The 25,266-nt window shown below is 34.4% G+C and overlaps 1 protein-coding gene across 1 annotated transcript; it reads right to left on the bottom strand.

Annotated features, from left to right (window-relative positions):
* Positions 1-5,365: 5,365 nt before the first annotated feature.
* Positions 5,366-8,124, bottom strand: TEX1 (Transducin/WD40 repeat-like superfamily protein). The gene is made up of 12 exons (XM_078985817.1): positions 7,958-8,124; positions 7,644-7,766; positions 7,402-7,497; positions 7,182-7,311; positions 7,019-7,110; positions 6,844-6,912; positions 6,696-6,753; positions 6,524-6,623; positions 6,070-6,156; positions 5,856-5,934; positions 5,645-5,777; positions 5,366-5,571 (listed from the first exon to the last, which is right to left on the bottom strand). Exons 2-12 carry the CDS (start codon positions 7,704-7,706, stop codon positions 5,537-5,539), a joined length of 942 nt encoding a protein of 313 aa, XP_078841943.1. The 5' UTR covers positions 7,707-7,766; positions 7,958-8,124; the 3' UTR covers positions 5,366-5,536.
* Between the last annotated feature and the right edge of the window lie 17,142 nt (positions 8,125-25,266).

Below are 25,266 nucleotides of genomic sequence, written 5' to 3'. Positions count from 1 at the left end.
CTCTGTTATAGTATTCTCTACCTATTATTCTCTGTTATAGTATGTAACAGTATATTTGCATAGACTCATGAATGAAATGACTCTTGTGTGATTCCTTGTACTAGGATTAGTAAGTAGTATCCCTAACTATACCTACTATAGTTACTAGTAATGTATGTATATGACTGAATGAAGGTATGCCTTTGCTACCCAAAGGTACTGAACTGACTAATAGAACTTTTATGTCTACATATGTATACATAATATGTAACTAATATTTAGACGACCTTCGGACAAATAACCGATACCCTAAGGCCACATCCAAACAAGAAAAAGGAATTAAAGCGGGTTAGCAGTCCTAAGTCCTTTAAATATTACTTACATAACTATACATATATAGGCATGCATTTGACAATAATAAAGTATAAAATGAGTTTTGTAAAACATTGAAGAGTTTAATAATAAGAATTGATTGCTTAGTTTCAATTTATAAAACGATTTGAAAGCAGTTTGTTGACATAAACAGTTTAAAGTATAAGAAATCCTTTTGTTTGAAACATAGTTTGAAATACCTTAAAACCTTTGTGTGAAACACATTTGTAACAGAGTTTGAAAGAAAAGATACAGTATGTAAGACAATTTGATAAAGAGTTTAACATGTAAAAACATTTGAGAAAATCATTTAGTAGTAGTATACTGAGTAAAACAGCTAAAAGTGTAGTAAATTCATTTGATTGCTAGTTATTAATCACATGTGATTGATATAATAACTAGCATGATTCAACTTGTATCCCCCCCCCCATAAAAGCATTTATAAACATTTAAAAGGTTAATTAAGGGGTATGAACTCACCTGTAGTGAGTGGTTTGGATGAACGGATAGTCGAGGATGCTAAGTGTCAAGTGAAGACTTGAACACACACAAGGATCCTAGTTAACATATAATAACACATATACGTATCCAATTAGTCATTTAAAAACTAAGTAACCAACTTAAGACATCCTAAGACATGTAAAACACTTGATTTAAGTGCTATAAGTCCTAAGGATTGCATCTAAGGGTTTGTAGGACTTGGATTTTAGGTTTAGGGTCCAAGGTTAAACTCTTTATGAGTTTACGGATTTGGGACCAACTCCCTTGGAGTATACGGTTGTAAACCCATGATTTTACACCCGTAAACTCATGGTACTTCTACCATTTTGTGTTTTAAAGCCTATAAGTCATAAAGAAGCATTCCTACTTCATGTCTAAGCCTTTGGAAGTGATTCTGGCATCATTTCACCCCTTTGTGGAGTTTACGGCCCATGGACCATTTCTCCATGTTTTTACGGCCGTAAACTCTAATGGTTCATGGTCTTTTTGATGTTTTAAGGTCCCTAGTTCAATGGCGGTTGGTTCTAATCCAAGTTCTAGGCATAAGGAAGGAGATTAGGGCATCAATGCACCCTTAAAGGGAGTTTACGGCCTTGGGAGATCCTTGGCCATAAACTCTCATTCAACCTTTGATTCTTGATGTTTCTAAGGCCTAAACATGTTAAACCTAGTGTACAACGAGTTAGAACAAGAGTACTTACGATATAGGAGCTTGAATGATCAGTTTTGGCCAAGAACACTAGTGTGTGTTCTTGGTGTTCTTGGTGTAACTTGAAGATCTATGAAAACATGATTTTTGTGGATGGAATCATGTAAGATCACTAGATTAGGTAAGATATCAACTAATTAGGGCAAGAAACACTTACAAAGTTGAAGATCAAGAAGGAAAATCGAATGATACTTAAGAGGATTTGAAAGAGAATCAACCAAGGAAAGGAAAGGAATGAACAAATGGCCAACATTTCATCATATAAGGTGACTTTACGGCCCAAATTGAGTTTACAGCCGTAAACTCCATTGTGGTGGCCGTGAACTCATGGTCAATGTGTTTTAGGCTTGTTCTTTGTGCTATAGCTTCAGCAGAAAAACCCCGACACTTATCCCTTAAGTGTACAAGGTTCAGAACACTCAAACAGACTTCAAATTGTGCTAAATGACAGCAGGAATGAGTTTGACTTTCAATGAAGTGTTTGATTGAACAGGATAGAAAATTTCGGGTTGTCACAAAAGACCACAAGTTCCACAAGGACCACAACCTAATGAACCTAGTCAAATACCACAAGTCCCAAAAACTTTTGATTTGAATGACCCAGAGGATAAGCCAAAAATTACATCTTATCATACTTATCAAAGAGATGAAATAAGGAGGGAATATTTGACTAAAGGACCTTTGTCAACCAAAGGGGAATAATTTCGAATCAAATTTAGTTGGTAAGAAGGTAAGACGCTTTGTTGTGGAATGGTTTGTTGAATTTCCATGGTTAGAGTATAGGATTAAAAAGAAGAAGACATATTGTTTGTGTTGCTACTTGTTTAGTGACATGGTAGGGGAACAAGGTGGAAGAGATTCATTTACAACCGAAGGCTTTGACACTTAGAGTAAAAAAAATCATTCTGGAAACATGTGGGTAATATTCAAAGTTATCAACAAAAGGCACAAGAAAAGTGTGATTTGCTATTAAGAAAAAATCAATCTATTAGTGAAGTCATTCATAAGCAAATGGAACTTGAGAAAAGTAATTATGAAATTCGATTATGTGCTACAATTCGTACTTGCAGATTTTTATTGAAAAATACATTACTGTTTCGTGGTCGTGATGAGCCGGAAAATTCTAAAAATAAAGGACTTTTAATTGAAATATTATCTTTGATTAAAGAAGATAATTAGAGGATTTTTAATGTTACGTTAGAAAATGCTTCAAAAAAATGAAAAGTTGACTTCTCCGACGATTCAAAAAGATATTGTCAATTGATTTTCTAAAGAGATAATCAAGTCCATTTATGATGAAATTAGTAAAGATGTGTTCAGTATATTAGTTGATGAGTCTAGTGATGTTTCCAAAAAGAACAAATGTTATAATTTTGAGATATGTTGATAGACTTGGGATTGTAAAGGGAAGATTTATTGGATTTGTTCACGTGTTGGATACATCTTCTTTGACCCTCAAAGTCGTCATCGATTTTGTATTTACCGACAACAACTTGAATATGGCTCGGGTGAGAATTCATAAAATTATTATTATTATTATTATTATTATTATTATTATTATTATTATTATTATTATTATTATTATTATTATTGTGTGTGTGTTTGTTTTATGTCTTATATCTTTCATTAATTTTTTGAAATAAATAGGTGATGGGGCAAGGTTATGATGGAGAAACTAATATGAGTTGTACATTCAACGGTTTGAAATCTTTGATATTAAAAGAAAATAGTTCCGCACATTATATACATTCTTTCTCACACCAGATACAGTTAGTGGTTGTGACGGTAGCAAAGAAACGTGATGACATTGAAGAATTCTTTGAACAACTAGCTTTGGTAGTTACTGTAGTTTGTGGTTCTTGTAAGAAAAAATATATGATACGAGAGATGCAAAAAAAACAAAACAGTTATAGCCAAATTGTGGTATTGGTGAAACTGAAACTGGAAGAGGGCTAAATCGAGAGATTTATCTTGCTCGGACCGAAGATACTAGATGGGGTTCACATTATAAAATAATTGTAAGTTTGATGAATTTATTTGCTGAAGTTGTTGAGGTACTTAATTATGTCAAAGATGAGGGGTCTAGAGTTGAAGCCGAAATTTGGTATTGGTGAAACTGGAACTGGAAGAGGGTTGAATCGAGAGATTTCTCTTGCTCGAGCTGAAGATACTAGATGAGGTTCACATTATAAAACAATTGTAAGTTCGATGAATTTGTTTGCAGAAGTTGTTGAGGTACTTAAATATGTCAAAGATGATGGGTCTAGTTTATCTAACCGTAATCAAGTAAAGGGTATTTGTGATATTTCAAAACTGATTCTTTTACACTTTATGATAAATTCTAGGCCTCATGGATACATTGTCAAAGCATCTTCAGAAAAAGATCAAGGTATTTTAGAAGCAACTTCATTAGTAAAAAGGGACAACAAAAACATTGCTAGTTTTTAGAAAAAATGGGTTTCTACAAATTTGGAAGAAGGTATGTGCTTTTTGTGAAAAATGTAGTATTGGAATTATGAACATGTCGGAATATTTTGTTACCCCACGAAAGCATAAGACTAATATGACTAATCAAATATCATTTTGAAGTTGTGATTTTTAACACGATTTTGGATATACAAATTCAAGAATTTTGGGATCAATTTAGTGATATTGGCACGAAACTGATAGAAAATATGGCGGCTTTGAGTCATTGTGACTCATTTTTTAGTTTTGATAAATTAAAGTTTTTGAAGCTAAACAATACACAAAAATGATTTTGATCATTCAGAAAGGGTGCATCTTAATTGTCAACTTGATATCTATTATCACTATTTGTTTCATGATGAGAAATTTGTTAACTTAAAGGGGATTACAGACCTATCTCGTTTGTTGGTGGAAAGTGAAAATAGGGAAACATCTCTCTTTTTCTTTAGTTTATAGATTATTAAAACTAACTTTGGTTTTGTTAGTCGCAACCGCAACCGTTGAACGATGTTTTTCTACAATAAAGTTGTTGAAAACTGATTTTCGTAATAGAATAGGTGACGATTTTATGAATGGTGCTTAGTGTAAAAAAGGAAGCACTCATTTTCGGCAAATGAAAGAGCGAAGAGGAGAACTTTAAAATATAACTAAAACTTTTTTATGTCTAATGAAATACCGATTTGTATCGTTTTTTCTTATTGTATATTACATGGAATTTTTTCAGTGCTACCCCTTTACTTTTACCCACAGGTTTCAATATACCAAAATCAGTTTACTTCAAAGTTCAAAATGTCTATATTTAAACCGAATCACCCTCTTTTCCGATCCTTAAATTAACTGGACACAGAACATTCTTTTCTCCAATCTCGTCTTCTTTCAAGCAATTCCTCCATCACACCATTATTCAAAGTTTGTAATACACTCATGGGGGTAGAATTCAATGTTGCTAAAAAAATATGAAAAAACACTCATGATTTCAATGCAAATATGTTCGATATCCATGAGTCTCCAAGTAGGGTGTTATATTGACACCACACGTATCCAATCCTTCAAGTTCAGGTGTCCTCCAGTTTCAAACTCAAGCTCACAAACCTGCGAATAGGGATTCTGGTTCAAGGTAACTTCGGTCTTCATGATTCTACTCTGATTTATGTTTTCAGTGATATACTAATTTTGATCATCAAGTTTAGTGGCTAAAGTTCAAGTTAGCAAAACAGCAAAACGACAAATAATCGAATATGATATTTTGCTTTAGGGAATAATATATGAAATTATCTTAAGATAGAAATAAAATTGCTACTACAATAGCCATTTAACAAGCAACCAAAAAAATAAAAATTTGACCAAAGGACCTGATTGATGATGATCCACCAAAATCAACTTACAATATCCGTTTTTAAACAGATGTGATATGAGGTTGGAAACATTCATTCATTCTTTCCTATTAATATTGAAAAAGAGAAGATGAGGAGATCCAACTACACCCTAGATTCGAGGGAATTAGTTAAGTTATGCGCTCTCAAAGCCAAATATCCGAAAAACACCTGCATCCATAAGATTTTATTAATTACTATTACTATTACTACTACTTTTACAAATACAAGTTTACTAGGTTACCTTCATCCGCCTGATACTTGTTTTTGTCATCACCAGCATACGCGAGCAAATTGTATTTTGGATTCCACTCCACGCTGTTCATTGCTGCCCGACACGGGATTTGGTGAACTGACCTCCCACTTTCTACATTCGACTGTAGTATAGTGTTTCCATTCATACATCATACATACATACATAATAAATATAACAAGGGAGGGGGATATCCACATACTATGTCAATGAACAAGTCTTCACTAGCGGAAGCGATATATTCCCCCGTGTGGTTGAAGCTTATCGTCCGCACTGGCCATCTGACACCCATTTTTTTATAAAAAAAATAAATAATATAACAATTATTGCTCATCCTAACCACATAACTTAACATAATCACCATCCATGTAAAAGAAGAAAATAAAAGACACACTGACTGACTGACTCTCACTCACTCGAGCTTTGTGAATGTCCGCACACAAAGCATTTCCGAGATATCCCACAGACTCACCAACGAATCCGCACTTCCAACAGCAAAATATCTGTCAAACCCAAACCCAAATTCAAATCCTTTTAGTCAACAGAAAATAATAATAATAATAGGAAGAGTAAATTACTGAAATCGTCCTTATGGTTTGGTCAAAATTTCACGTTTGGTCCCTAACTTTTCTTTTGCACTCGGATCATCCTTGTGGTTTGATTTTATTGTGTTTTTCGTCCCTTACGTACATAAAATTAGGGACCAAACGTGCAATTTTGACCAAACCATAGGGACGAAAAACGCAACGAAATCAAACCATAGGGACGATCCGAGTGCAAAAAAAAAAGTTAGGGACCAAACGTGTAATTTTGACCAAACTATAGGGACGATTTCAGTAATTTGCTCTAATAGGAAAGAATTGACGAGACCTTCCCAAGGGGTCAATAGCAATGCAATAACAACCAGCAGTATGAGCTGTCAAGGTGTCAACCGCTTGAAGCGATGGGTATCCCAGTACTTCAACAGTACCTGATCACCACACCCATACACAAAATTAAATCTAATTAAAAACAATAAAGTCAACAAGTCAACTATTCTCACCATTTCCAGTAGTCAAGAAGAACATGTCCCCACTCATGTTCCATGCAATCTCATTTACCTGACAAAAACAAAATTAATTATTATTTCAACAAATCTAATCAACTTCACTCCATTTCAATTTCAAACCCACAAATAAGAGTATACTTGCCTCATAGTTGAATTTGCGTTTATGGATGGGTTTGAATTTTCGAACATCCAGTATTGTCAGTTCATCATCCTATTTAACATATATATATAATAAAGTGGAATTAACATAAGCTTCCTAAATGTTGTTAAAGGAAATTTTGGTAAATGAAAAAAAAAAAAAGGAAAGGAGAATGTACCCGGTTCCCAACTGCTACATGAGTCCCATCTGGTTTATAGGTAATGTTAATGTTCTCCCCACTGAGTTCTGCTTGCTGTGAACATTTTCCACCTGTTTATTCGCATGTAGATCAATAAAGATTTTTTTTTTTAATTTTTTAATTATTTTGTATTTCAACTTACTGCGGACATCCCATAGACGAACAGTCTTGTCGCCTGAAGCAGTGGCAATCAAGTCGGCGTGTTTAGGATCCCAACATAACTGATCTACACTATCTGTATGCCCCTTTAGTTCAAGATCCTTAACCTTGCTCTGCAACACAACAGAGTAGGTAAATAATACTAATTGGGTGTTTGAGAAGAGTAACAAGACTCAAGAGACGAAATGAAGAAGGAAACTTACGTGGCCATGGGGCTCGATATGCCATACCCGAGCTGTTTGATCCACAGAGCCCGATGCGAGCTTTGTGCCAATGCAATTCCAAGCGACTGAATGTACCTGTATCGGAATTATGAATCGAATCAATTTATACCCTAATTTTTTTTAAGATGGATACAATAATCATGGGCATAAAGCTAGGGTTTACAGCAGGTGAAATAATTAGGGTTTAGCGAGGATAAGGAAGAGGGAGATTGGGATTGGACCTTCTTCTTGTGGCCCTGATATTCCCTACTGTGGAGGTTTTTGAAGGGTATTGTTTCTGCCATTGCCTGATTGCCTCTCCCTCTCCCTGTTGTGTTTCAGACTTTATGCTTTGAAGTGAGTCACTGAATCAGAGAATTTGAAGAAGAGAAAAAGGGATCGGTAACTGGTAAAACTACAGTCTCTCGATTAAAAAACGTTTCCTCAGATTGTTATTGATTTTATAGGTTCAACAGAACAAGATGAGAAGTTAGCCACAGAGAATCTCTTCCTCGAAATGATAGAGAAAAACCAGGATGAAGCTGAAGTCGATTACCTTTGAAAAATCGTGGAAGAGTACTACCGATTTTTGGAGACTGTTAGCTTTTGGAGAAATCGAATTGAGAGAAATCAGTGTGGGGAATGGCCGAATGGCATAACGCTGAAATCTTGAATCAGGAGGTTACATGATCGAATAAAGTCCATGGGCTAACTGAAATAGGTCGAGTGAAATCAGAAATCCAAGTCCAGTAGCACCGTTTCAACCGGATATTAAATGGTTCAATGTAACCGGTTCAATGGGTTTTTGAGAAGGCAAAATATCGCCAATAGATAAAAAATAGGGGGGCAATTTCAAAATTTAGTTATAAAAATTGACTTTTCCAGCTATAGATATGCATTACGCGGAGAACCCTCTGCAAACCTCTGCGGAACCATGAAACCTCCGCATAGAGGGATAATTTCGTAATATCAACCCATCCTCTTTGAGAAAAACGTCTCCTCTTTTGGTCCCCACTGGTCCCGGGTTGTCTTCGTCACTCTGCATCGGTGTTGATCGACTTCGTTTTCCGGTGACGATTTCAAATCCGCCGAAATACCCCCTCAAATGATGTCAAATGACGACCTATTCCGGCGAAATCAAGTATTCCGGCGAAATCGAGTATATACCACTTCAAATCCGGCACCGATGAAGGGCAAATTCCCCGATGTTTTGGCTGATGGATTCGATTCCCGAGTATTTCTCACATTCTCATCTTATTATTAATGTCGTAGTTGATTCAAATTTGAGGAAAACCCAAATTATTACATGGAATATGTATATAGATTTAGATTTTTTAGAATTAGAAATCACATGATTCGTTTTTTGGGATGATCCATTATGCGGAGGGTTACGTCAGAGGATGCTCCGCGGAGTGATGTGTTACCTCCGCGGAATGATATAATCGAAGAAAGCTTGGTCTCCGCGGAGGTGAAGGTCACTCCGCATAGAGGCCTCCGCGGAATGACCTCTAGCCTCTGTGGAATGACATTAAAAATGGTTTTTCCACAATTTTTTTTTCTGCTTTTCTGCCCTTTTCTTTTATGTATATAGTTATATATATATATATATATATATATATATATATATATATATATATATATATATATATATATATATATATAAAGTATGTTGCTATTTATTTCATAAACCGAATTAAAAAAGTAATTTTGGAACCTTGTTTTTGTTGGATTAGTGTCTAAGTCCATAACTATTTTGGTATGTACTTGACCCGATGGTGCATGGTCCTTTTGGGTTGCCTTCACCAAAGCAACTTGATTGGAGAAATAAATAAAGAGAGAAAGGTTATTATGATTTATTAATATGTTATAAGAATAATATATTAAAGGAGAAATCATATTTGTTTAATTAATATTGGTCAATAATTAATTAGGAATTAATTTTGTGATCAAGTGTAATTAATTAAACTAGAGGGGCTTATTTGTAATTATGTGATAGTTACAAAATAAGGTAAGGATTATCTTATTATTAAGATGAACGAATTTAAGGTGATAAGGCCTTAGAATTCGACTATGATAAGGATTCAAGGATTATCTTATGGGTTGCTTTGTGGATAATGACTGAAACCCTATCTCTACACCTATATAAAGACCCCAAGGCTCATGAATTCGTGTATCCCTTCCCAAGAAGTCCTAAGGACGAATTCTAACCTGTTTCCTCTCTCTTTATACCTTCTCCATTTGCTCTTGGTGTTTGTAGGCCATTAGAGGAGTGACACTTGTGACTCTAAGCATTCCAAAGTCAATTCAAGGAGGAATTAGGATTGTTATTACTCTATAACAATCAAGGTATGTTCTTAAACCCATTCATATGTTAATATCGATTTCATATACTAGAATTAGGGTTTATAGTCTTGGATTCAAAGCATGTACAATAGAGAAACCTAGATCCAAGCATTAGGGTTTGTATGAGCACATAGGATGTCTTATGACCATAACCCATCAGTTTTTTATTTTCAATTAGTAACGTTTTAAATGAAATAAAATTTTGTGTTGTGTAGCACGGAGATCTCAATCAAAAAGCGGATTTAACTTTGAAAGGCGTGGTGGGGACTATCATTAAAGACCAACTTTTACGCGCCTAACACAGTTACAATGACTATTATTCAAAGCTTCGTCGTTTGGAATATTCTTAAGAATGCATATCCCACATGGTGATCCTTTACTTGTGACAACCCGAAATTTTCCATCCTGTTCAGTCTAACACTTCATTGAAAGTCAAACTCATTCTTGCTATCATTTAACACAATTTGGAGTCTGTTCGAGGGTTCTAAGCCTTGCACACTTAAGGGATAAGTGTCGGGGTTTATCTGCTGAAGTTATAGCTCAAAGAACAAGTCTGAAAACCCTTGACAAGGAGTTCACGGCCACCACAAGGGAGTTTACGGCCGTAAACTCCATGTGGGCCGTAAACTCCTCCTATATGATGAAGTCTTGGCCATTTGTTCATTCCTTTCTTTCCCTTGGCAGAAATCCTCTCAAGTATCATCCCGATCTTCATCCCCGATCTTCAAAACTCGTAAGTTTCTTGCCCTAACTAGTTGATATCTTACATGAACTAGTGATCTTACATGATTTCATCTGTGAAATCATTTCATTTGTGTAGATCTTCAAGTTTCACCAAGAACACCAAGAACACACACTAGTGTTCTTGGCCAAAACCGACCATTCAAGCTCCTAGATCGTAAGTACTCTTGTTCTAACTCGTTGTACACTAGGTTTAACATGTTTAGAGCTTAGAATTCACAAAGAAACTCAAGATCAAAGGAGTTTACGACCAAGACATGTTATCGGGCCGTAAACCCCTATAAGTGGGGCAAATTGCACCTTAGTCCCTTACCAAGCCTTGGAACTTAGTCTAGAACCAACCACCATTGAACTAGGAACCTTAAGCAACAGATTGGTACTTCACACGATGAGTTTATAGCCGTAAACTCAAGTTGAGGTCATTTCTGGACCTTAAACTCACCTAGCCTCTTGTTTAAGCCTTGGAGCACTTAACCACTTAAGACACCTTGCCTTTAAGCCTCAAATGGAGACCCATTAGAGAGTTTACAGCCATGAGTAAACTCCCCTTGGCCGTAAACTCCATTAAGTATGGTCCACTGACCATAAGCTCACTTACAATGCCTTGCAATCCTTTGTTGCAACCCAATGGCCTCCTAACACTTTGACCAAAGTGTTTTCCTCACATAAGGATGTTTATACTTGTCTAATTAGTGTTATAATCACTAATTGTATATATACATATGCCTTTATATGTTATTAAGATCATTGTGTGTGTTTAAGTCTTCACTTGACACCAAGCACTTGTCCGACACTTCCATACGATCCATTCACTGCAAGTGAGTTCATACCCCTTAATTAACCTTTAAATATTTTTAAATGTTTATAAATGCTTTTATAGGGGGGATACAAGTTGAATCATGCTAGTTATTATATCAATCACATGTGGTTAATAACTAGCATACAAATGGATTTACTACACTTTTAACTGTTTTACCAAACATATTACTTCAAATGACTTTCTCAAACGTTTTTACCTGTTAGAACTCTTCATCAAACTGTCTTACATATTGTATGTTTCCTTTCAACTCGGTTACAAATGTGCTTCAAACAAATGGTTTTTCTTATACTTAAAACTATCTTATCAAACAAACTGCTTCCAAATCGTTTTACAAACTGACATCAAGTCATCATTTCTTAGTTATTAAACTTTTCAAAGGTTTTAGAAAACTTCTTTTATACTTTTATATTGTCAAATGCATGCCTATAGATGTATAGTTATATAAGTAATGTTTAAAGGACTTAGGACGACTAACTCGCTTTATTTCCTTTTCCTCGTTGGGATGTGGCCTTAGGGCATCGGTTATTCGTCCGAGTGTCGTCTAAATATTATTTATATATCATGTATACATATATAGACATAAAAGTTTCATCAGTTAGTTCAGCACCTTTGGGTAGCAAAGGCATACTTCGGTTATACACGTACATTACTAGTAACTATAATAGGTATAGTTAGGAGATACTACTTACCATTCCACATACAAGGAATCGCACAAGAGTCAGTTCATTCATGAGTCTATACTAATACAATACATACTATATGAAGAGATATTATTACATAGATACTATTTCATAGATACAATACATGATAACATAAGAGAACACACAATAAAGAGAAACAGGGAGGAAGATACAATACACGATAACATAACAAACATAACAAGGTGCTATAGCATGGAACAATTATAGGATCTAACTATACCAATGAATCACTAACACATTGTTTTAAACAAAAGGTGATAGTTATATTGGGTATACATGATCATATAATCATAATGTGGATGTTCACGGCTTGCAAACATTGCAGGGGTTGTGTTTGGTTCCTAGAATCTCTTAACAGGGGAGCGTTTAGTATGAGATCTAGCCATCACATTATACCTTAATACTCAATTAAGGCAATTAATACAACAGTAGTCACTTTATACGATACTACAATACTACATTAATTTACCCCTTTACATTTATTTGGTGATTGCTTCACTTAAACATTAATGTACAAACTATATTTTGATAATGATAGTTACACTTGGAAAAATTACACGTTTTTACAATAAACAAGTATTCAAAACAGTCGGGTCTTGGTAGAAGGCTACTTTCAAAACATTCGGGTCTTGGTAGAAGGCTACTTTCAAAACAGTTGAGTCTTGGTAGAAGACTACTTTTTATACTAGTAGGAAATATGGGATTTTCTAGGGTGTTCATACTTATACAAACTTTTCTTCAAACATTTACAAGTCTTTTCTTTACAGTTTTACAAATCAAAGACACTTAAATACTTATGAATTCACCAGCTTCATTGCTGATACTCGCTTTCAAAATAACTTGTATTCTCAGGTCACAATTAGAGAGGTACGACGACCAGGTTTTGTGAAGACGGAGCAATCAAGACTCGTCTTTTATTTTGATTATTCATTATGTTGTTTTATACTATGAAAGAACACACATGTATTTAAAATTATACTATTAATGTAATGGATGATGTTGTTGCTTGTTTACTACTTTGCATTGTTGTGATACTTTACATGACGTCCTCCACCCCAGAATGTTTCCGTCGTTCTCAGTTTTGGGGTGTGGCATTACTTGTGATATGATGATGTTGTACGAAGTAAGGTGGCAACAAATATTTGAAATGGGGACATTTCTTTTTGATATAGAGGGGATGTAGTTGGATTTTGGTGAAACTGAATATATTCTCATTTGTGGTTTAAAAGTTGGTCCTTATATGGATTTACTCCATGATAAAAAAAAGGTCGGTCAAATTCAAATCTTCGTGCTCGGTTGTTCCCAGATATTTCTGATGCACATTTGCGGCTGAAAGATCTAGAAGACTTGATTATGTCCCCGAATTATTTGGCACTACAAGATGAAGATGATGTGATGCATATCCAACTTGTTTTTATGTTGAAGGGTCTCCACGGACGGGACGTTAAAACAGGCATTCCCGCAGCAGTATACAAGCTTGCTGATAATATAGATGATTGGAATAGGTATTACATTTAAAGATTGTGTATAAATGCAATGCAATAATAATAATTATAATAAATAAATTGAAAATTGCAGGTTTGCATGGAGTACGTATTTCTGGACTTATACTTCGCGTTTGATGCGTGGAATGTTTAAGAAAATAGAAGAGTTTAGACTATTCAAGCAGGCCAATCCCGAATCCAAGAAAGTACACAAGTATACAGTTTCCGGTTTTATGCTTCCGTTTAAGATTACTTTCTAATGCATTTAAATAGTTATCATTGTTTAGTTTTTTATACTATAAAAACTTTGAACTTCGGTTTGTATTATATAATAAGTTTGTATTATGACTTTTATAGTATAATAGCATGATACTTACATTTTTTCATAGATATGGATTTTGGAGACGTTCCCAGAGGTAACCCAGTTTTATATACGCATGCCGACAGAATTTCCACGGATGAGGACGTGGAGAAGTAAAACATTGTCGAATAATCAACGTGTTTGTGGTATGCTTTTTATATTAACGATCATCTATAGTTACAAATTCTAATGTATTTTCATGTTAAACTAACAATCTGATTTCTGCAGCCTAACAACCAACCTATTGTCACACCCCCGAACCAAGGATGGCGGAAACATCCAGGGGTGGAGGACTTCATGTATAGTATCACAACAAGAGTATAATAGTGCTCAAAGTAAACACAACTATCATAAATATAATTGAAAAAGTTACACCATAGAATGAGTTTACATGTTTCAAATTCAATTACACAATGATGACAAAAATGAAATGTTTGACGATTTAACGTTCCATCCTCAAAAGCTGTTGAGTTCATGTTTCAATGATTTCCTGAGAATACAAGTAATTTTGAAAAAGTGTCAACAATTAAGTTGGTGAGTTCATAAGCTTTTGGATGAAGAGATTGAAATCCTTTGTTTGTAAATGTAATATATACCCAAGAAAATCCCTTATTTTCCACAATAAAAGTTATGTAGTCTTAAATCCCAAGACAAAGTGTATGTATGTTTCGTACTTATAACGATGTATGCAGTTTTAAATAGATAAAACCCCTTTTATAAGTAGAAATTCCCGTAAACTATAAGTGTTGTTATCTCCCTATGTGAGTTGCTATAACCATACTATAATAGATATGTCTGTCGTGACGTTCTTCAGGCGTCAGAAATGAAATGACACTTGTCACCCCCGATTAGCCGATCGGACTGTCTTAGCAGCATGGGTGTGGGTTGTCAACCCCAATATAGATCTATACACAATTATCATGCTCTCCCTACAAGAGACTCTGGTTATAACTATTTCAGGAAATTTTAACCCATACTTCAAGAGTACAATGAAGACGTGTCTTACAATTTACGATAACGAGTTTACGTGTAGTATGCGTGTAAAAGCCTTTTCTGTGGTGGGAGTGAAATCCCCTTTTGTTTTGTATTTTTGAAATGTGAAATCCCCAAACTATACCTTTTATAGTTTATTGTGTAGTAAATGAAAAATCCATTTGTATTGAGAGTAAAACCCCTTTCGGTGTAAGTAGTAATTTAGCAAAAGACAACTACTCTTATTACGTTTCATCTTGTGTGTTTGAAATTACAAAGGACCTTTACATTACAGTGAATAACTTTCTGTGATCTAAGCATAACTCAACAGAAAAACACATATAAAATATGAAGTTATCAAAGATAAACACTTTGCTCAACATGTTACAAAGTGTTTTAGATGTTGTAATCTGTTAATTAACTAGTTTTCACCTTTTCTGCACCGTTTTAGAAAAATCATAGAAAATTCATACGAAGTCGAAAACTACATCCGTAAACTATGAGAGTTTAGAAAATGTGTCTACTTTGTTCATAAATTTTATTATGATTTTTAGAAGTCTCTAACTATTGTGAAAACATTCATATTCACAGACTGATTAGAATTCATAGCTACAGTGATAGATAGGTTTTCAAAAATCACCATAACTTGTAGAAAAAACGTGTGAATATGTGCAAGTAGTCATTTTAAAGGTATAAACTTGAACTATTTGCACCTAGTACATTATTTAAAACAAAAATGTTTAAGGTGTCCAAAACAGTCCGTGAATGGAACTAAACTTTCCTGTGGAAAGTTGATGCTTAAATTTAGTCGAAAACCGGGAAATAGGGGCGAAGCTGTGAGGTTCGGTGCTTAAGAACCAAGAGGGAAGGTTCGGTATGAAGGTCCTCATAGACGAACTTGCTGACAGGAACCGGGAGTGAAGGCAGGCGAGAAGCATAGGCGAAGGCGAAGGCGGATGCAAAGCGAGCCTCGGGTTTGGTCTCGGTGGTTCGGTTCGCTCGAAGCTGCTTCGGCTCATCAGGGTCTGTAGAGTCTATGTATTGTAAAAGTCGAAGTAGTTGTTTCTTTTGTGTGTCACATATTAGTTATCTTACTGAGTCACAGTTTTATGCGAAGCGTATTGTAATAGACTTAGTATACTTTTTGAACACTCAGGTCTCCTATAAATAGGGACTGAGGATAGAAGTAGAAAGGACTTTTGCACTCGAGTATTCTTTTTGCTTTAGCTTTGTAATCAATCTTCATCAATATAAGATCTGATTAATATTTACTCGTTGTGTTCTTACTTTTCAATCATTCAATTATAATTGCTTTCATAATCTCGATAACAATTCTTTTCAATTGGTATCAGAGCAGGATTCAAACTGCATCGATCTGATTTTCGTGTTAGAATCATTTGTTTTTTGAGTAGTAACTTTACTTAAAATTTTCCGCGCATTTTGGTTCTGAAAATCACTTTTGATCTTCAGATTTGAATCGATTCTGCCTTTGGATTGTTTAGTCGAGTGATCGATTAGCAATTTATGATCATTTTTGTTGATCAATTCTCAAATTCATCAAGTTTTTTTAAGCTTTATGAAATTCTCGTGTTCATCAATGGCGAACTTCAATATGAATACAATGACTTCTTTCTCTCATTTGCTTGGTTCTTCAACCAAAATTCCGATATTAATCCCTGAATACTATGATCAATGGGCTGACAGAATGGAGGACTACTTAAATTGAATTGATGAAGAACTTTGGAATTGTATCAATGGAACAGTTCAAGCTCCTGCTAATGTTCAATCAATTGGACCATCTACTACTTCTGTTGAAGTTGCTGAACAACAAAACCATCTGAAAAAGAATGAAAAGAGGTGCATGAGGGAACTAAGAGGTGCTCTACCTCCTGTGGTTTACAATTACATCCGTAGTTGTAAAACAACCAAGGAGATCTGGAATACTCTGAAAGAGAAGTATCAAGGTAGCGAAAAAACGAAGATCAACTTTGTGAAGAAATGTCTTGTTGAACTAAAGGAATTCAGACAAAAGGATGCTGAAACTCTTGAGAGTTACTATGATTGTCTAAATGAGCTTATGTATCGCTGCAATAGTTATGGAATCACTAGGTCTCTCATGGAGTTCAATTTAACATTCATCATGGGGCTTCGCAAGGAATGGCAAAGTGTGAGTATGATGATAAAGAATCAACAAAGCTTTGATACAACTAGCCTGGATGATCTCTACAATCAGCTGAAAACAAACGAAAGTGAAGTCTTAGAAATGTATGAAGAATCAAAACAAAGTATAGGAGGTCCTTTAGCTCTTGTTTCAAAGGTATCTGAAGTTGATACTAATGAAACAGATGGTTTAGAAAATGAAGGTTTTTTAATGAACTCTGATGATGAAGCTGCAGCATTGTACTCAAACAACAGAGTTACGAAATTTTTCAAAAATCCTTTTAATCCAAAAGGAAAGGCAAATGATGCGAAGAGTGGAGTTGCTAAAGTTGGAGGTGAGGAGAAGAAGAAAATGGAAAAAGTTGATGAAAAGCAAAAAGATGCGAAAGATGTGAAGAAACTGAAAGGTGATTCTGGAATATATTGCCACTACTGCAATGGTGCGAATCACTTTGCAGCAGATTGCATGTTGCGAAAGAAAGAGGAGAAAGAGAACAAAGCGAAAGATGAAGCTTACTATTTAGAAAAACTCAAAGAAGTGCGTGCGAAGGCGAAAGGAATGTCACTAGTTGCAAAGGGTGAGTCTGATGAGGAAGAAACTGGAACACATCAGATCCGGTCTTCAGGATCTGATGATGAAGAAATGAGGCATCCAACTCATGGAGCAATGTTCGCAAACTTTAAAGATGATTGCAAAGATATTGTTTCAGGTCGGTGCTTCGTATCCAAATCCACATACAAATCACCAATGACTACTAAGGTACGTACTATTCTTGAATCTTTTAATATTCCTTTATCTACTTATGACGTTGAAATTACTTCTTTTGATGATACTGTTACTTATTTTGATTCTATTATTGTGTCCGCTAGTACTGAAGCTCAAAATCTAAATATGCAACTAGTTGAGACACGAAGAGAGTTAGAAATAAAATGAAGCAGAGTAGACAAACTTGAAATGAAAATCAAAAACGTAAATTATGATAGGGACAATCTTGGAAATGAAGTTAGGTTGTTACTAGCACAAAGAAACATATATTGTAACTTTGCTAAACGTTTGTATGCAAAATTAACTACTTTACATCATTCATTTGACATTAGCAAAGAACAACATAGGAAACTTTTACCTTTTCTTTAATATGATCGTGAAAAAGTTTATGTTGTGTCTTATGATTGCGAAAACACAATTGCTTAATTTGACAAAATACGTGATGATAGATTTGCATATGGTATTGTCAAAATTGATGAATACTTGAATGCTGATGAGTTGGTTAGTATTGTCAATGGAAGTTTGACAAAGAATGAACAAGTGAAAATTTTAAAGAAAACTGAAACCTCAACTCTTGATTCTCAACTCAATTATACTGATGTCGATGACAATTCAGATAATGTGAGTGAAATCAGTGAGATTGAAGAGGAAGAAGAGGTTGATTGTTCACAATTATCAATCATTAATATCACATCTAAGATAAAAGGTAAAGAAGTTTTAGTTGATTCGATAGTCAAAAATGACATTGAAAAACCCTCTACTTCGCAACATTGTAATTTTGATAATGTGGAAGTTGAAAGCTGGAAATCTGATGACACTGATGAAAACAAACAAGATGTGAAGGATTCACATGAAATACCTCCACGAGTTGTGGTTGATCAAGTATTTGGTGATACAAAAGGATTCGACAAAATTCTAAGTGACAAAGGTGCACATTATTTGGAAACCAACACTGTGGTTTATCCAAATTTTATATGCACAGACAAAACAATTTTTCCAAATCAAGTATTTGACACTACTGGGAATCCTGAGAAAATTAATCCTGAATTCAACAAAATTGTTGAAAATAATAATCAAAGGTCAACTACTGAAGGTTTCTTCGCAAATGAAAATACTGTAGAAAACAATTTGACTCAAAATTCTTATGTTCATCGAAATCAAAAATCATCACAAAAATGGGTGGTTAAAAAGGAAAAACCAAACAAAGTTTTTGAGAATGTTTCAAAACCAAAGATTGAAGTGAAATTAAATTCTCATGAATTTAAATTGATGGTTGGAAATTATTCAACAGAAAATAATGTTTCCAAAAGAAAAGCAAGAAAAGAAATTTTTTGGCAAGTTGTGTCCAATGACAAATCAAAAGTTGAAAAAGAACATATTTCAAAGTCAAAATCATCAAAATTTCGAAGAATGGATAAACAAAAAGATACAAGTTTTCACAAACCAATATATTCTGTTGACAAAATTCCAATGACAAATAATGATAAATTTGTTCGCAAATATGACAACAATCGAAAATTTGAGACTTTGCAAAAACTTGTGAACCATCAAAAGTTTCTTAATGTTGATAAATTTACGAATAATTCATCAACTTTGAATGTCACCAATCAAACCAAAATGAAATTTACACCTAATCAACCAAATTTTCCAAATCCTTCAATTTCAAAACCGACCAAAGTTTCGTATACAAAAGGGAAATCTGATGTAAGTATGATCAATCGTTGGCTTGAAGGGAAAGGAAGACAATATCAAAATGGAAAGTTTTCAGAGCAATAAATAAAGAATGCATTTGACAAGTTCGCAAATCACTCTTCTAATGCTAGTTCATCATCTTATAATTCACAAGTTCTAGTACAAAAATGGAAACCAGTTATCAAAGTTACGAATGTTGTGAAAGATGAGATGAAACTCAATGAAAATTCAAATCTGTCGAATGACTATATTTCAATATCTCGATTTGATGATGTTGATATAATTGACAGTGTAACAAACAAAGTGAAATCATGGTTTTTAAATTCAAAGCATTTGTTCAAAACTACTAATATAGGACCCAATAAGTCTTCGGTTCCTAAAGTTTTTCAATAAATGCAGGTGATGTGTAACGAGCAATATGATGCAAAATGGTATATTGATAGTGGTTGCTCTCGTCACATGACTAGAATAAAGGAAAACTTGCGAGATTATAGAAGCTTGGAAAATGCTAGAGTAGTCAAATTTGGAAATAATCACAAGTGTCAAGTGAAAGGTTATGGAAAATTCACGAATGGACAATTCACTGTTAACAGGGTTGCTTATGTTGAAGGTCTTCAACATAACTTGATTAGTGTTTCGCAACTTGTTATAGGTACTGGAAATCAAGTTATGTTTAATGAAGAAGGAAGTATCATTTCAAATGCGAAAACAAATGAAGTACTTCTTCAATCCAAAAGATATGGTGATATGTTTACACTGGATATCAAACCAATCGTGGGCAAACCTGCTGTGTGTTTACTGTCAAAGGCATCTAATGATATTAGCTGGCTTTGGCATCGAAGATTGTCTCATTTGAATTTTCGCAAAATTAACAAACTTGTCACTGAAGATTTAGTTAGAGGTTTACCTATACTAAAATTTGACAATGATACTTTATGTGCAGCTTGCGAACAAGGAAAACAACATAGAAAAGGTCATCCGATTGTGATAGATTCAAAAATCGTAAAACCATTGGAACTTCTTCACATTGACTTATGTGGACCGTCGACTGTTGCAACAATCAATAAAAAGCAGTACATTTTAGTTATTATTGATGATTTTTCTAGATTCACATGAGTATTTTTTTCTCAGGTTAAAATCTGAAGTTGCTCAAATGATGATTGATTTTATCAAAAAAGATTGAGATTAGCCTTAAAAAGAATGTTCACAAAGTTAAAAGTGATAATGGTTCTGAGTTTAAAAATCAAACACTGGACTCTTTTCTCACAGACAAAGGTATTTCGCATAATTTCTCTTTACCATATACTCCACAACAAAATGGTGTTGTTGAAAGAAGAAATAGGTCTTTATGCGAAGCAGCCAGAACCATGTTGACATATGCAAACTTACCTCAATATCTTTGGGCTGAAGCAGTATCTACTACTTGTTTTACTTAGAATCGGTCATTCATTAATGTTACTCCATATGAAATACTCAACAATCAAAAACCTAATGTCAAATTTTTTCATGTTTTTGGTTGCAGGTGTTTTATAATGAATCTAAAAGACAATCTGACCAAGTTTCAAACTAAAGCTGATGAAGGCATATTCTTAGGATATTCACAAAATTCGGTTGCATACAGGGTGTTAAACATGCGAACAAGAAAAGTTGAAGAAACTTTCAACTTAACTTTTGATGACTACTATCTTAAACAAACGGATAGTAAATTTGAACATAAATCAATTCTTGTTAATTCAGATACTAACATTGATAATTCAAAAATAAATGATTTTGATTATGACTTAATTTTTGGAACTCCTGACAGGGCAATTGATGCAGAAACGAATGCTCCTGATAATCAAACATCAGAATCCTCAAAACATAATGATGATTCAACAATCACTACAATGTCAATAACTTGCGAAAGTGTGCCTGGAGTTAATATGGTAGAGCAAACTTTCGAGGGGGAGAAAGAAAATATGAATCATCAAGTTGATGGGGAGCATTCGCAAAATTATCAGGAATATCATTTAGAAGGGGAGCATCAAGATGAATGTCATGTTGAGGGGGAGCATCAAGATGAACATCATGTTAAGGGGGAGCATGATGAAATAGAGACAATTAATCTTGATGAAAATGATGAGTTTCATGTAATAAATGATAATTTTTCTGTTGCATGATCTGAAAATGAAGATATGTATGAAGATGCACCATTGGAATTTAATCCTGATTTTCCACCACTTGAGAAATGGATAAGAAATCATCCCAAAGAACAGGTAACTGGAAATCCACAAGATGGTGTGTCGACAAGAGCTCAAATTCGTGCGAAAAATGAGGTACTAAATGCGAACCAAGAATTGTGTATGTTTAATGTTTTTATTTCGAAAATAGAGCCAAAGACAGTAAAGAATTCTATGGAACACTCACATTGGGTTGTTGCTATATAATCTTAACTGGCTGAATTTGAACGAAACAAGGTTTGGAGATTAATTCCTAAACCTTCTGATGTTTCAATTGTCGGATTAAAATGGATCTTTAAAAATAAAACCGACAAAGATGGCAATATTATTCGAAATAAAGCTAGATTAGTGGTTAAAAGATATTCGCAACAAGAAGGAATAGACTATGAAGAAACATTTGCTCCTGTCGCAAGACTCGAAGCAGTTCACATATTTTTAGCTTATGCAGCTCACAAAAACTTTGACGTTTTTCAAATGGATGTTAAATGCACATTCTTAAATGGAGAACTTGAAGAAACAGTGTATGTTGAACAACCACCGGATTTATAAATGAGGAACATCCTGATCATGTCTACATTCTTGACAAAGCAGTTTATGGGTTAAAACAAGCACCAAGAGCCTGGTATGCAACACTTACAAATTTCTTGAAACAATCTAAATTTAAACAAGGATCAGTTGACCCCACATTATTTCGCAAGAAATTTGGGAATGATCTCATGCTTGTTCAAATTTATGTTGATGATATTATTTTTGGCTCAACTGACCCAACATTGTCACTTGAATTTAAAAATCTAATGAAAAGTCAATTTGAAATGAGTATGATGGGAAAAATCAATAATTTTCTTGGTTTGAATATAAGATAGAACAGGGATAGAATTTTATTCAATCAAGAAAAATACACAAAGAACTTGCTTGAAAAGTTTGGAATGACCAACAACATGAAGTTGCGAGTACCAATGGCAGTGGGAACAAGACTAACTCATTCATTAGATACTCCTGCTATGGATTTAACTCTTTATCGAAGCATGATAGGGTCCTTAGTGTACTTAACTGCAAGTAGACCTGATATTATGTTTTCGGTATGTAATTGTGCTAGATATCAAGCTAATCCCAGGGAACCTCATTTAACTGCAGTGAAAAATATTTTTCGCTATCTTAAAGGAACAATTTCTTTAGGACTTTGGTATCCTGCGAAATCGGGATTTTTCATTCAAGCCTTCTCAGACTCAGTTCTAGGAGGATGTACTTTTGATAGTAAAAGTACAAGTGGTGGATGTCAACTGTTGGATGGAAAGTTGGTGAGTTGGCAATCAAAGAAGCAAACTTGTGTTGCTATATCAACTGCTGAGGCTGAATATATTGCAGCTGTTGCTTGCACTTCGCAAATCATTTGGATTCAGAGTCAGCTTTGTGATTATGCTATCAATATGAAAAAGATTCCTTTGTATTGTGATTCTCAAAGTGCAATTCGCATTTGTCATAATCCAATACAGCACTCAAAGACAAAACATAGAGCTCTTCGATATCATTTTATCAAAGATCATGTGGAAGATGGGAATATTGAAATTCATTTTGTTAAAACCACTGAACAACTTGCTGATATTTTTACTAAACCTCTTGATGAAAAATCATTTGTAAGAATTTTAGTAGGTTTGGGAATGATTGATGTGAATTTAGTTTCAAAGTCAATAATTCAAGGATGAAAGGTCCGATCAGAAGCTCTAAATCGGAATTGTTAAGAAGTTACTGTTCATTCAGAGGCTGCGCATAGCTTCACATCCACATTTCTTCGCATCCGCACATATAACAACTAAATTTAGGTTTACTTTTGATTCATTTTCATTTTTGAAAATTAGAAAAACTTGAAAAATCAAAAATATTTTCTTTTGTTTTGTTCTTGTTTTCGAAAAATTCAAAAATCACAAAAATATTTTTTTTGTTAACCTTGTTTTTTAAGGATTGTGTGTTTTTAGTTAGTCCAGTGCTTAATGCGAAGAGGTCATGCTTGTATGTTTCTATGGGAAAGTACTATTGCTTTCAACTTTGTATTAGTTAGGATATCCCTAGAAGCATGCTGCAACATGTTGTCTCAAGCCTCATATGACTATATGTGTACGAAAGGAAAGCCTTGATGAAATTATCACATGAAAATTTCTTCCCAATAAGGCTTATATTCGCATTAGTCAAAAGAGCTACCTTACTCTTCTTAAATGAGTTAAGAGTTTTTTGTTTGGTCCACACATAACAGAGGTACATTCGGTCTTATAACCAATCTTTTTCATCATAAAATTCTTTACACAAATCACACACAAAGACGTATGTCTGAGAGGTCTCTGATCAAACCCATCGAGACTTAGATATACAAACATGCTGTGTTAAGGATCTGACATCATGAGTCCGTGATGAAGGTGAAACTCAAAATTCTAAAATTTGATGAATTGATGGGGAAATTTTTTCCAGATATTAACAAAACTTTTGTTTCAGTACCAAACTTTCGAAACTCCAAATCATATTTAATTCGCATGAGTGATCTTGATCAAACATTCGCAACCCACGATGTTTGTTACCCAACAAGATCCAGTACAACAATTTTTATGAATATGATTTCTGTGTGAGTTTCATTCACAAATCCTAGTCATGATAAATGTTTTCAAAAGCTAACTTGTCACTGATTACATTGGTCATACAAGTAATTTTAGTTGCAATTTCTCACCTTATGTTAAGGTTGATATGTAATGAAATTTGAAACCAACCCAAAATATCTTTCAAAAGAAGCCCTTCGATACTTATCAAAAAATATTCGATTGTAATTCACGGGAACATACACAAGTTGTTGATCATCTCTCTTGATGATTAATGAAGCAACCTTTTCCTGGGGTTTAACTGCCTTTGTGTCAAATTGAATTTTTGACATCACAGAATTCCAATTTTTTTTTGTTTCTTATCTTATTTCTTTGGAACACTGCACTCACGAAATCCTTAAGGTTCTGAGTAATACCAACTCAGGCTGATGATTTCGCAAAATCTGGCACATGACTTCACTTTATATCCCAAAAGTGAAAGAGCCTTGCCTCCATGCGAAGGGTTCTAACGGTTACAATTCATCAAAGGAATATTGACAGGTTGTGTATACGTGACGAATGGTATTCGGTATGAGTTTCAAGGAGATGTGATAGTTGCTTTTTCATACATGGATAACTTTTGCAGTAATGGTTCGATTTTCAAGGTTCCACATCGGATAACATTAAATGCATCCCGCTTTAATTTCAAATCGATCCGGGTTACCTATAAAAGGGGATTCAAGCAGGTGTTATACGGTTACGCGATCAAACCAAAAATTCCTAAATTCTCTGATTCTTTCTCTTCTTCAAACCCTAACAATGGCTGCTACTCAATCCAACACTGATGAAGTTCTCTCACAATCACTCATGAAGATCCAAAGCATAAACTACCTTGTTGATCCTCGAGTTTCATCTTACCCAGAAGAACTCAATATGTTGATTGTTGCTTTGAAAAGATCTCCTTTAGCAACTGCCATGTTTAGTTCCTTCTCTGTTCTGATGACATGGTTGTCTTTGGCAGCATCAAACGCATCCCACAACTATG

Source organism: Lactuca saligna, chromosome 3 (genome assembly GCF_052625555.1).
Source record: "Lactuca saligna cultivar CGN05327 chromosome 3, ASM5262555v1, whole genome shotgun sequence".
Taxonomy (NCBI): Eukaryota; Viridiplantae; Streptophyta; class Magnoliopsida; order Asterales; family Asteraceae; genus Lactuca; species Lactuca saligna.
The sequence above is the reverse complement of the archived record's forward strand: the minus strand, read 5'-3'. Positions and strand labels throughout refer to the sequence as shown.